Genomic DNA, 15,065 nt, shown 5'->3' with positions numbered 1-15,065 from the left:
AACTGGGTGCAAAATATGATCGGCCACCCTTAAGAAAAAACAATATAAGAAAATTGTTTTTGCTTTCATATTGAATTGGTGAATTCATTTTTCCTTTTTTCTTCTTTTCTTTCCATTTCAATCTATGGGGTGGTTGAAATGTTTGCATGCATTATTATGTAACATAATCCACATCTCAGAGATTCTCCCCATCTATGTTATGCTTTCTTTTGTGTTAAAATGGACAGCATGAAGGAGCCTTAGATGGTTCTCACTCATTCATTATGGTTCTACACTGGAGACTAGAAGGTCATGCATTCAAGCTCTACATTTTGTGGTGGCATTGCAGAAAGTAGCGCATATATTGTGAGATTTTTCCCTGGGTGTATGGGTTATTAAAAACCTGGCTTACTACTACTTTAGAAAGAGAGAATAGATGTTTTAACTTCCATGGTGAGGCCAAATTTGACCTATGGAACCAAATCAACATATTGTCGTTCATGTGCTCCTTGCTAAAAAGGGGGCTTATACTCTAGTAAAGACTTTTGATGTGAAAATAATGCATGACACATGTGCTCACCTTTCTTGGTGGACATTATCATGCCTGTCTGACAAGTCATACTGGGTGAGGGAGGGAGAGAGAGAGAGATGATGCCATGGGTTCAAGCTGTACATTCCACAGTGGCATCTAGTAAATTAAGAGAATATGTATGTAGTAGAGAGATGAGATAGTGGGGTTTCGAACCCAAGACATAGTGCTAGTAGTTTGACAAGGGCCCACTGGGGAAAGATAATTGAGAGAGAAGTGAGTGAGATATTGCATTTCAAGTATTGTTCTCTTTGAGAACAAATCAAAATAAATGTTACTTAAATAAAAGCAAAAGAAGTAAATAAGATAAAAAGTGACTATAAGAATATTGTTTTCAGTACATGATAGCTTCTTGAGAGAGAGAGAGAGAGATTTATTTTCAGGCAAATTTCTCGAAAGTGAATTGTGCCTTAAGCAAGGCACGGGAAAAAGGTGTTGCAAGATTTCTTCCCAATCCAGAAGAATGCTGGGGACCTAAGCCAAGAGCTGGCCGACGCATCACAAGCAAACACACACCTTCACATGGTGATATGAAACTGAATGGCACTCACTCACCTAAAGTAGTAGATGGTGATAATACTTCCATGGATTGTGAAAAGGAGACTGAGAAGATGATGGAAAGTGATGTTGAGAATGAAGCAAATGCTGATATTGAACATGATCCTCATGTTGGAAGAGAGACTGAAACAAAGCGTCGAAAAGTAGACTCAACTGTCATGAGCTAAAAGTATTTTGTGCACTTAATCATTTTTATATTATTAGTTTCCCTCGGGTTATTTTCAATGGAGTGTACAGGTTTCGCTATATACCCATTTTTAGACACTAATAAAAAGATTTTAGAAGCTTAGCCAACAATGGCACTATATTTTTGGCAATTTTGGTAAGTTATATTCTTGTAGAGGAGGTCGACCATTCTATTGTAAGCAAGAGTGTTGGGATATAATAGGAAATTCTTTTATAACCTTGTGGATATAATGATGTGATGGGTAAGTCCCAATATTGCAATACCTTTAGCGTCAATTGAGACTTTCCCCATCTTCTTGTAGAATTTATAACAAGAGACTATGTTTTTTGTGGAATCAAATTTATCTTCCAAAACAATTAAGGATTCTATTTGGGTGGAGTAATGTGTCTGAATTATATTTGATCAAGAAAGCAAACAGAAGATGCTTATTCAATTTCAGCCGTAACTTCTCCATACATGCCCTTGCTTGTGTCAAACATGGTTCTTTGTTCATCATTTATTCTTGCATCGAAGTCTTCTGATAGCATTGTATCCCCTATACTAGAAAATCTTATGATGTCATTGTATAATAGTAGATATGGTGAATTCTTGAGTAGGTAGGTGGAAAGTAGCAAATTGCTATACATAGGTCTAAGATGCCTTTCCTTGATTCATATCCACATGTAATGAGGATCCACATCTGTAACACACAACAATCATTGTATCATGGAGACAAAGTATTAGTCTTCTTCTCAAAGGAGAAATAATGGGCTTTCATCTTTGAGGGAGTTGAATTGTGGAAACCAACATTATTTGTTTTTTTTTTTCACGTAGATCTTATAGGTAAATGATTAATACATGTATAATTCTATGGAGAATCACATGTTAACACAATATAATCCTTGATGGTTTATGCATTTGTAGAGCATGCATTGTTTTGAACTAAGCATTTCCTATGAGAATATGACTTTGAATTTATCAGCAATTTCTTTTGAAAATAGATACCATGGTTCAGTTCTTCTTATGAAACAATATGAACCTTGATGGTTTATTCATAGTGAATGGACTGTTTTGAGCTAAGCATTCCTTAGGAGATCATGACGAAATTTGATCATGAATTTGTAAGCAATGCTTTTTGAAAAGATAAATGAAGTTGAGTTCTTATAATGCATGCAACATCTAGCCCCTATTCAAGACTTAACCGATGTTCTTGATTTGTAGAGCACAATCTTCTCCCCTTAACATTATGTTTACTTATTTTAAATTGTAAAACATGATGCATTATGTCTAAAGGTAAATACATGGGGAAATAACAAACGTAATTGTTGACTAAAACAACATAGTTGCATGAATAAACTAAGAGTATCCCAAATTCAATCATAATCAGCCCTCATTAGTGCTTTGACGAAAACTTGAATACCAAAAACAAACCTACATATGAGTTTCTCAATCCTGTCATTTCTCAAGCACTCTAGGTCAACAATTGGAATTCATTTTGGAATGTGACATCAAATTGAGGATTGACTCAACTACAATCTCATTGAGCCTTTCATAGCTCTAAACATGCTTTTGATCGTGGAATTATACCTACCTATGACATTTAATACCCACATTTACCTACTTTATCACAAACCATTTAGCCTAGACAAGCCTTAATCAAAGTTGGAGATATAGCTCATGGGTACTATACTATACTTGAACAATATCCTCCATTAGATTAAATAAAAGGGAAAAGATTGCATCTTGACACCAACTAACACAATGATATAGGAATATGCAATTTCTCTCTCTCTCTCTCTCTCTTAAACCTCATTGTCATGTACTTTGTTTATTCATCAAATCCTTTAAAACTCTTTAAGAGTCAAATTGCATGTCAAAACCTCACAACTGGTAATGCTCGTTTTGAGTTTCCCTTACTCTTTGGTTTCGTTATGTAAACTTTTGAGGAAGACTTCATTGATTTCGCCTTAGATAATCATTGCATTGTAAGGGGTTCAATTATTTAATTTGTCGCCACTATAAAAGCAAGGACGATGTTGCTTTGGCTCTAAATATATTTACAAGTACAATTGTCACAACTAACTTCATTATAAAGAGATTGGAGAAGGTTTTCTTTTCTATTTGTATAGGTATGCCCATTCTTTCACTCATTCGAGTGATAGTTTGCATATTTTTTATTATAACCTATCTAGGGGTATTTAGAAACATAAACCCTAAACCTCATCAAACACTGGTCGAAAGCTAACTAATGCACTTCTAAATTGCTTAATGTGTTGGTTGGCACTTCACTCTCTAGACTAAAGTACTGAGTCCACATTTTTCCTAATGATTTGAATGGTGATGTTATTGATTTTGAATTCCATTAGACAAATTGTGAATTGTCCTTTTAAACAAACTTTCATTGTCGATGATGTGATTTGTATTTTTTGATATGGATACAAAATGTATAGTTGTTTTGTATTTTGATAGTGCTTTCGCGAGGTCGTATCTAGTGATAGACAAACATGACACATTGAGCTTCACTATTCGATGGAACACTGATACAAACACAAGGAGACCCAATAGAGTTTTAAACTAATGCCGAAAGACAAGGATGAAATTGTAAGTGATGGATTTTCTCGTCTTAAAAAGGTTTTTCCATTAAGGTGACTAGGTTGTCATAATAGGAAATGTAACAAAATAGGGAACTCCCTTTTGGACAGATTGTTCTATCAAAGAGAGTCCATGTTATGGTTAAAGAGAAATGAGATTAGAGATGAGTAGGCATTATGATGCATACATATTATAGGATGTCATTTTCCTTGCTTTTGGTTTTCTGAATAACCTAGCAATGATGACATCAAATTCTCATGTTTGTTTGAGAACTTGGTCCTTTACAAGGTGAAGGGTTTATATGTTTGAAGATCCACTATTACACCTTGTATGGATCCAACAAGAGATGCTAAGGATATCAAAAGGCAAAAGAGACTAAGGCCTTGTAGAAGCGACCATTTACGACTCCATCTTTGTATCTTGCATCGAGAAATGTGCATCTCAATAGGAAAGTAAACTGTGAGAGGCCAAAATGCCAAGGCTCCTAGTACCCCCAATATGTCGTTGAAAAATGGAAGGAGCATGGATACAAGTGTGGTGCAAATTACAAATGTTGTTCTCCATATCAACCTCAACAAATTGAGCTCAAATGTTGTTTTGGAAAATGGTAGCTTTATCATGTAGTTCTTTTGGACAAAATCACTCTTAGGGAATGCGCTCATTGCCCAATCCTCGACAAATGCAAATAGTGGTTGGGAAAATACCTAAACATAAAATAAAACATTAGTATATAGCTAAGCAATGGGCATGTGCATTTTAAAGATGAGATAGGTTTGCATGGGTTAAAGATGTTAGTTAATCCATCTATAGTGGTAGTCTGGTAGAGTATCACATTTCCTTGTTTAATGTGGAAAACTTTGAAATATCCATGTGTTTTTCCTTATTTCTCTAAATCCCTTGAGTTTTCATTGTCTCCTCATATGCTCTTGGTCAATCTTTGAAAGAAAAACATTATATGCTAGTTGTGCAATTATGTAGTGAGATTCATCTCCTTTCACTTTATTGTGGTATTTATGCAATATATGATTAACTTGTGTCCTTTTTGCTTTTGATTTGGGTTGTTTGGGGAAAAAAATGAAAACATGGGTGGTGTTGGAAAAATAAAGAAACTCTCAAGGGGATTAGAGAGGTTTTCTCGCTAGGTTAAAACTAGTATAGAGGATGTAAAAAACATGAAAATGTCATTAGCATTAAAACAATCATAAAACATATAACTTTGAAAGACAATATTGGGGGTAAACAACATAAAAGTGTGACGAAGTTTAAAAGAATAAAGCATTGAACCTGGAATGCTCCTAGAAGGTGAATAACAACACATGCATTTGCTATGTCCAAAAGCCAATAGGGTTCATAGAATCCAAATCCTGTAAGAAGGTTTCCTGGTGCGCTTTCCCCAAACACAGCATAACCAATGCATCCACAAAGTACATAGAATAGAGTTGTTGTTGACACCCCAACAAAGTTCGCCTTCTTCATGGTGTCACTTTCTGAAGGATTTGATTTGAGGGTATCCTAGAAAATGTAGTTAGTTCTTTAAAACATGTCATAATCGTAATGCTAGTTGTGCACATAACATTAGTATTCAAAATTATCAATATTTCATATAAAAGACAAGGCTACCATATGATAACAATTGGTAGTGGGAAAACATTATAAAAAATTAAAGTAAATTTTTTTCCACTAGAATAAATAGGATACCTGGATTTCAATAAGGATCATGGAATATGAGTAAGCAAATGCGATGTTTCCAAGGGCTTGGAAGACAAGCCATACATCATGCATTTGAAAACCATCACTATCATAAACCATCCCACCAAGAGTACCATGAAAGTGGTCCTTATCTGTGAATGAAACATTCCTTTGTTTGTCATGACTAAAATGTTTGTAGGTTTTTCTAAAGATGAAGATATTGAAATTTACTTGAAATGACGAGGTTCCCTATTCCCAATCCAACTCCAATTGAAGAGTAAGCAAACGACATAACTGCTGCAACTATGGAGAGCCACCATAACTTGCTAAATGTTGGGATTTGGGAGAGAAAAACTTGTACTCCACCAAAGAAAAGCATATAAGGATTTGTCGAAGTATCACATGGTGCATCATGGCCTTGTTTATGGAAGCAATTTGACCTTACAATTGCACTTTAAGAAAGAAAAATAACTCATATGAGAATGAATCATTTTGTCATGTCCTATTGGAAGGTTGATGAATATAACACTTACACCATGCTAATGGAGGCCGTGATTGTGTAGCCAATTGCAACTCCGGCAAAGTTTGTGTATTGTACAATGGCACATAAATTAGTTTGTGTCCTTCCTGTGTAAATGAAGACAATTTGTAAGATATCTCTACGCACTTCATATGGTATATACACATTTATGTGTGACCGTGTGTTGGGGAGCATGCAACTACACATAATTTTCTACACCTATGATATTATTGTTTGCTTCTTAATACTATGACAATATGCATGGTTAGTTATTTGTGAGGAAAGATGGAGTCGAGTTTTGCAGCAAAAACAAATTTCACTCATCTCAGGCACAAATTTCCTCTCGTTCACCAAAACTTAGAAAATAAGGACAAATTCAACTATATTGATGTATTGAAAGCGTTTGTCACTTAATCACTAGTATTCTCCTATCACATTTATAATTAGATGGGGGATCAATTTGTTAGTTTACTTGTTTTTATGTATTTATATGAGTTTGTTTGTTATCTAGAGATTTATAAGCTTATATGAAAATGATCATATTATTCTTGTATTATAATTTTTTTAGATTTTGATTAATGTATTTGTCTAAAAATATGCCTCAAACTAAGGTTATTCCAAGGGAAATATGACATTTGGAGCTTCTATATGTCCATTGTCAATTGCATTGTGTTTATAAACTATGCATGAGAAGGGTGGCACACACATATGCATCAAACACATAGACACTATATCTAGGTAGGCTAAAGGTATCAATAATTAGATGAGGTCAAAGATGACATATTGATATGTATATTGCTATTGCACCTTTTTGTCATAGGTTGATATCCCCTACTGTGCACTTTGTGTGAACTAAAAGGCCATTTGACCTAACCTCTCTTTCTAGGGAGATGTTTTTCAGGAACAACGTTTCTCTTCTCTAGGAGCACAAAATGGGCTTCTTGTCAAATGTTGACTTCACATGATGTAAACATGGCTACCTTTACCCCTCTAGCAATGAATATCACTAGTAAGTTTAGGTTCATTAACACATTATGAGCATTGTAGATGATATAAAGACTTGTGCTAGGGAATTTAGAAAAGCTAATATTGTAATGTGTGGATTTGTATGTGTGTGTAAGTGAATCATAGAAGGGACGTGGTAAAGTTACCCACCCAAATAAGCGCGAACGGCATCCATGTAAGTGTAGTTCCGATTGGTTCCGCAACGATAACAATCCGCCAATAGAAGGGATGTGTAGAAGGTGATGAGGGCAAACACGAGGAGTGCAAAGGGGCCAATGACCCACCCTAACTTCGCCATGCTCCATGCCAATGAAAGCACACCTGACCCTATTACTGCCGTTACAATGTGGGCGGTGGCTTCCCAAAACCCCCCCTTCCTCTTTGGTCGCCCGTCCTCATCCAATGCTTCTCCCCATGCTATAGTTGGCGGGACGTTTTTCACATTGATATAATTCTCCTTTAACATTCCACTTTCCATATTTACTTCCATAAAGTTCTCCTTGCAACAACTTCTACCACTAATTAACTTACACTTAGAATACACACCCACCCTCTCTCTCTCTCTCTCTCTCTCTCTCTCTCTATTGTTGGGTTTTCATTGCTTTGTTGGTGTTGGTTTGTATTTATACCTAACCATCAAAGTGTCTTTCATGTCTTAGCCATCCACGTGGATTAGCATCAATCCTCCTTCCACCTCCCCTCACTTTTCATACACATCATTTGTTTATGTTTACCTTTAGACCCTGTCCACTCTCTCACCCTCAATATTATACATTTAAACTCTTTCCCACTTGTGGCTTTAACACTAAGAAATCTTATCAAGTGAGACACTATACATCTAGCTTGAGAAAAGGCTCTCATGACATCCTTAACTTGGCATGCTTAGGGGACAACAAACGTCATGATGTGTGGTAAATTATATAAATTAAATAACCCATTTTTTCAATGCAAGGAAAATTTTCAGTTCTTGTCACATTTAGCTAGGTTTGTGATGGAAATTGTAGGTTGACATCCCTTGGCCTCCGTCCCCACCTAGCTAAGTTGTACAAAAGCTCAAGACTAGGGAACCATAAATCAAACTAGCACAAGGGAATTTGTCCAAAATGTTTGTGTCTAAGTTTTTGGTGGAAGCATCTTTAGGAGATACAAGACATCATATACATTGATGTGTCAACATACTTGGATTGAAAGAATGAAATTACCATGGATTTTTCCCAATTGTAAGTTCATATTATGGTGGCATGCACCCTTGCCACACAAACACATGTTAAAGACATGCGGAAGAGGTTGCAAACACATACAAACATCAAGAGAACATGCAATTCTATGTTGTACCAAAGGAGAGTAATACAAGGCTATCATCATTTTCATATTCTAAGGGCACATGCAAACATGTGAAATATATTCAAATAAATATTGGACTAATAGGTTTCAACCCACAACATCATCATTTTAAACTTTTGATTTAGAACTTAGCCCAACATTATCATTGGACATTATAAAGGATACTTAAATACACCATATGGTGTTGGTGAAACATACAATTGTAATGGCAATGTTTGTTTTCCATTATATTTGCAAATTATAGATGCAACACTTTGTTCATTAGCATTTAGTATCTTCTTTGGCACTTACATTCGTCACAATAGCACATTTTTAAAACCGTCATATCAATCCAATCTCAAACTCAATCCTTGGTTTAGCCTCTATCATTCTCAAAGGTTTAAATAACAACATGCTATGGTTAGATGCCCCCAACATTCTTGATAGCCTTTGAAATTCGCCTTAGTGCACTTATACATAGGTCACTATGGTTCAAAATGTCATGTTATGAGTGCACTTAAGTGATAGCTCATCTAAAATTGACATATTGGCACAAATATAACACTTTAATGTTATCTTTCCAAGAAATATAAAAGGATACTTCTCACAAGATGGTGCTATTCAACATGCGGGTAAGGAAAAAGCAATGGTCGAAATCGATTAATCCTTATTCGATCGTTTTGAGACCTTAGATGTAAAAGACATTGACATAATCCCCGACACATCTCAAATTATATTATGTTTCTATGTAATGGCACTGCTAAACCCATTCATTGAAACTATCATTGTTACACATTTTCCCAAGTTTATTAATTTGATATTTGAGAGGATGTCAAAATCTCATAAGACTACGAAATCGTGAAAGAAAACATCTTTTGGCGACATAATAAAGGACATTCAAAGGTGACCAACCATTCATATGCCATACATATAATCATTACCATGTTATAATGACCGGAGAAAGGAGATGTGAGTTGTACCTCATTATTTACTGCTTATGATTAAATATACAAACCTTTGGATAATCACTGGTTGATTAATGAGCATTACATGACGATTTCAACTAAAGCCGACATTGTAATGGAATCCTCATCATCAGCTTGAATGAGTGGTCTTAAACTATGAATAAGGGTTAAGGCCACGAGTCGTTCAAAACTTGAATTTAATATAGTTCAAAGAAAGTGTACAAGCGACATTAAGATCAACATTGTTGAAGTCTCTGGCGTTTGTATTTTACAATAGTTGAGGAGAACAATATTTTTCTTTTATAAAGAAATCATGAAAAGATGATTTAGGTTATAATTTTATGTTCTAGTTCTGAATACAATATGCACCATCTTAACATGTTTTGAATTGCAAATTGCAAAGAAAATAATAATCATAGGAAATTATGCCATATCAACTCAAACACTGGAATCATATTCTCTTTTTGTCGATATTATCCCATATTACTTAGGAATCACCATAATCTATTGGCATGTATAACATCACAAAGGTCAACCTTGTTTGTGAAAATATCTATTATAATTTATATTACAACTTACATTGACAACATTGAAGAATGATTAAGTCTATAAATGAACTAGATTCATAATATTGTTATAATTGCTACTTTACAAAAAGTTTAATTATCTATCTACATGTGAATGTATGCAAAGTGGAACAAGTCGTAAGTATTGAATCATAATCCTATTTTGTTTAGTGTCAAGGTTAAACATGTACAAATGGTCAATCACTTTTAGGTACCTTGGGGTTTTCCTTTTAGCACGTTCACAAACAATGATGGGATAGTGAATGTAGGTGATGCGTATGAAAGAATGGCTAGAGACATATGTGGAAGTGTAAGATAAATAAGCGAGATCTCTTATGTAGGATAGGATAGTCTTGGCACAACCTACCCGGGAAAGGGATCGAGTTTGTGTATATTTTAACTAATGGAGTATATTCTATTTTGGGGGAAAAAATACCATGAAGTGTATAACATGCATGATATTGAAGTTTTTCCATGGTACGTTTTTCTATCACATTGTGAAGTAGGTGACTCAACTTGAGTCTACTTAACCTGAATCGGCTTTAGGAATGTACCTCAATTGAGCAACACCAGCTTAACCAAGAAACACTAACGGCAAAGCCAAGAAGTTGCAACATGCCACTGTCTAATAAAATCACAAATAATATAAACATAATCGCTCAATGAAGAAGACTAAAGTTAGTCCCATTCCACGTATTTCACATTGGTGGAGATGATGTGCAATATCAAATTGTTATCACGACAACCATGCACGTGGCTTCAATCATTGCAAGTCATCACATCCCATTTTCTGTTACAAATTACCACACCAACTGCATGAACAATGTTAAGCCTCGTGCACACCATAACTTACATAAAAACATCCAACTATAGAAGAGCATACATTATCTTTTTCATATCTCCTTGCCTTTTCTCATTTGTAGGACATTGTTTAGAACTAAGTTTAAAGTGATTTGCAACCGGAGTGTTGACTGCCTTAACACGACCATGTTGAATATCTCAAGAACTTTTTCTTGCGATAACCAAAGTTTTTTGTTTGCCTTGTCCATGATTTATCTTCATTCTAAGGATTTGCATAGCTAGTCCCACATCATTCATAGCAAATTTAGTATTGTTGAGATCTCTTTCTCAATTTCTCAATCTTCTTGGTATCTTGAACAACAATCAACATATCACCTACATACAAGGTAGAATTTGACGATATCGACATTAGAGGATTCCTTCAAGAACACAATGATTTCAGCTAGCCCTGCTATACCCGTTGTCGAACATGAATGAGTCAAATTTCTTGTACTAATGTTTGGGAGCTTGATTCAGATCGTCCAAGCTCTTCTTTGACCGAACACATGAGGTTTTCTTTTCCTTCGACCGTCTAATGATAAAATAGGTGCCTCTTTCATCTATAAAAAGGAAAGGAGAGGGCTTATTTGGGAGTCACTCATTTTGATAGAGAGGAGTGCGCCACTTAGGCTTTCGATCTTCTTCTTCCTCTTGGTTAGGGTTTGAGGTGCTTTCTTCTTCTTCTTGCTTGGGGTTGGGGTGCCTCTCTTTTCTTGTTAGTACCTCTTTTTCCAAGGTTAGGGTTTGGGAGCTTCTTTGTGCTTCTTCTTCTTGACTTAGGATTCAACTATTTACGAATGTTTCAGAGGTTTGGCCATCTTACCTGTGGTAATGAGAGCTACACGTCAACGATTTGAAGAAAGGAATCAACTACCTTGCACACGTTGGAGGAAGGTTGACGCGGCACAGAACACTACGTTGTTGTTCGGGCGCCATAGCCAACGGTGATAGTCGCGGTCCTAGCGGCTCGCTAGACTCACCTTTTTTGTTCAATCATTTCGTTTTCGTTGTAATAGAATCAAATGACTATTTGTAAAAGCACGTGTTATTTAACTTAATCATGCCAATACTTGCTTTACAACCCTATTTGTAACCTATCTCGTGTATGTTTGCTCACATTTGTCTTAACTATATGTCTTTACCCTTAAAAGTATGAAATAAATTGTTTGTTCTCGTCCGTCCCTTATGTGTTCGGTCGTCTTATGTTGAGGGAGCGTTTCGGGCGTGCCCATGCACCTCCCCTCCTCATAACGGAGTTCAGACATTCCTGTGTGTGTTCTTGTTCTGTCCTGGTGCGTTCGATCGTTTTATATCGAGGGAGCATTTTGGGTGTGCTCATGCACCTCTCCTCATAAAGGCGTTTAGACATTCATGTGTGTGTTCTTGTTCTTTCCTTGTGTGTTTGATCGTCTTGTGACAAGGGAGCGTTTTGGCATGCCTATGCACCTCTCCTCCTCATAAAGATACTTAGACATTCATGTGTATGTTCTTGTTCCTTCCTTGTGCGTTCAGTCGTTTTGTAATGAGGAAGCGTTTCAGGCGTGCCCATGCACCTCCCCTCCTCATAAAGGCGTTCAAACATTCGTGTGTGTGTGTGTGTGTGTGTGTTATTGTTCTTTCCTTGTATGTTTGGTCGTCTTGTGACGAGGGAGCATTTCAGGCGTCCCCATGCACCTCTCCTCCTCAGAAAGGCATTCAGACATTTGTGTGTGTGTTCTTGTTCCTTCCTTGTGTGTTTGGTCATCTTGTGGCGAGGAAGCGTTTCAGGTGTGCCCATGCACCTCTCCTCATAAAGGTGTTCGGACATTTGTGTGTGTGTTCTTGTCCTTCCCTTGTGCGTTTGGTCATCTTGTGACGAGGGAGCATTTCGGGCATGCCCATGCACCTCTTCTCCTCATAAAGGTGTTTAGACATTCGTGTGTGTGCTCTTGTCCTTTCCTTGTGCATTCGGTCACCTTATGACGAAGGAGCGTTTCGGGTGTGCCCATGCACCTCTCCTCATCAAGGTGTTTAAGCATTGGTGAATGTGTGCTCTTCCTTTTCTTCTGCTTTTGCCTTGTGTGCTCATCTTTCGTTGTGGGCCTTGTCCTTTCGCTCGTGTGAAGAGCCCAACGCTTGAGAAGACAAGTAGAAGAGCATGAAAAGGGACGACAAGGTTGGTGAAAAGCAAGGAAGAAAGCGATGATCTCCCACCTTCCTCTCTGACTCCCCTGTCCACGATCCCCGTGGTTCCGCTCAAGTAGCACACACGCACGCATATCCTCGTGACATTGTGTCTGTCACCAAAATGACATTCCTTGTGCCAAGAACCTCTATCATACATTGGTTGGCCATTTTGACTCTATCAAAGTTACCACTTGCATATGATGTGAACATAGAACCCAATACGATGTAATATAATACGAGGCTCCTGAGTCAATAATCCAATAAGTTTATTGAAATGCTAAACTGACACAAGCATCAACACAAACAATGATAATTTCACCACACTATTGTATAATTGTAAATTTTGTTGTTGTCAATGGTTTAATTTTTTTGGTTTCTCTTCTTCTTTCCGTAGTCTCTCTTATAGCGATTTTGATGATCACAATATGATCATAAAAAACTTTCTTATTTCTGGACTTAGACCTCCCCTTGGAATTATTTCTATTATTTTGTGGACCCCTAGTATTGCATCTTCCTCTATTTGAGGTTGTTTTTTGTGACTAGTGCTTTATGTTTAAAGCACATTGGAATCATGCTCCTTTTGTCTTGCTTCTTTATTAAGTAGACTAGAATTAAGCATATCCAATGTCAGCTTTCCTTGTGGTATTGAATTCCCAAGTGCCTCCCATTTGTTTGGGAGGGAGCCTAACAACAATAAAGCCAAAACCTCATACTGATGCTATGTCTAGAGAGAGAGTTTTATTGATCAACCCTTGAAATACATTCAAGTTCCATGCCATACTAGAGTCATCCAATATCTCAATGTTACTATCTTTCAAAATACAAAAACTCTATTCACAACATACTTAATTTTGAACATAACCTCAATTTTCTTCCACAACACATCCACTTTAATTTCATCATCAAAGTTATTCTATAAACACATCGTATACATGATGTTGTTTTTCAATGCATGACTTCCCAAGTTCTCGCACCTACATTTTCTAATTTTGCGATACCACATTGTATGTAGGCAACCACGAAACCTTACACCGTAATAAATCACTCATTTTGGGCTTCCATAATTGGGCTCAATTAGTGTAAGCATCGAACTAAAGGATTCATCCATATGCTAATATTAAAGAGGATATGAGCCTCGACTCTAATACCACTTGCTAGGAAAAGGGGTGTCAAAATTCGAATAAACAAGCACACACAATGAAATGAAATTGTTTTATTTTTCCCTTAATTTTTGTTAATTATAAATATGGGAATAAAAATAAAAATACTCTATGAGACATCCCCCCACCGTCCTTGGATTGTAGACGGATCACTCTAGGCTTCACGTTTTTAGCGTTAATCGAAGCCGCGGAGCCCTTGTAATATTGTACCTCATGTATTTCTTCCTTAACTAATGGGTAGCAATTTTTTTGAAAATAAATAAATAAATACAAATACTCTATTGCATTTAGGGCATACTAGTCTTACAAATTAAATGACAATGTCGATATCAAAAGTTTCATCACTATCACTGTGGAATCATGAAACCGTCAAGTTTACGACAAACTTGGTACCAAGTGGAACATGATCATCATCGGTGGATGTCTAGATCATGTCTCCTTGAGATTACATTAGAATTAAACCACCGTTGATATCGCTATTTGTTGTCCTACTTCCACCCACACTAATAAGAAGGTGGAAATGTTTGCATGTGTAAGTGAGCATTGAGTAGTTGGTGTAAGTTGAGATCAATGTTTTCTCAAGATTCTTTGTTCACCTTCAATCTCTCTTCGTCTTTTTTGTTTTTGATCTCTCACACACACTTGGTTATTGTCACTCTATTTTTCTGAACTCCATTTTCTCACTTGGGTTTTTTTATCTCTGTTTTCTCACTTTGTTTTTCTAATCTCCAACATTTTTTTTCTTTTTATGCTACCCCTCTAGTGAAGTCATGCAACTTCTAACACATCAGTTAGGCACACAATTTAGAAGTGAAGTCATGCAACTTCTAACACATCACTTAGGCTTGCAAAAAGTGTTTGCATCTCCTTACTATCCCAAAACCAATGTCCTAATTGAGTGACTGAATAAAATAACGAAACATGTCATTGTCTCCAATGTCGACCCT

General features: G+C 36.4%; 1 protein-coding gene across 1 annotated transcript; it reads right to left on the bottom strand.

Moving 5' to 3' along the window:
* Positions 1 to 3,886: 3,886 nt before the first annotated feature.
* LOC147848023 (amino acid permease 3-like) lies at positions 3,887 to 7,680 on the bottom strand. The gene is made up of 6 exons (XM_087338681.1): positions 7,249 to 7,680; positions 6,107 to 6,200; positions 5,805 to 6,025; positions 5,583 to 5,725; positions 5,169 to 5,396; positions 3,887 to 4,588 (listed from the first exon to the last, which is right to left on the bottom strand). The coding sequence occupies exons 1-6, from the start codon at positions 7,586 to 7,588 to the stop codon at positions 4,166 to 4,168; spliced, it is 1,449 nt and encodes a 482-aa protein (XP_087194807.1). The 5' UTR covers positions 7,589 to 7,680; the 3' UTR covers positions 3,887 to 4,165.
* Between the last annotated feature and the right edge of the window lie 7,385 nt (positions 7,681 to 15,065).

This window comes from Azolla caroliniana, unplaced genomic scaffold (genome assembly GCF_043228905.1).
Source record: "Azolla caroliniana isolate FFs.n. ecotype wild unplaced genomic scaffold, voAzoCaro1.0.p SCAF_534, whole genome shotgun sequence".
NCBI lineage: Eukaryota > Viridiplantae > Streptophyta > Polypodiopsida > Salviniales > Salviniaceae > Azolla > Azolla caroliniana.
This window is presented reverse-complemented; position numbering and strand designations above follow the sequence as displayed.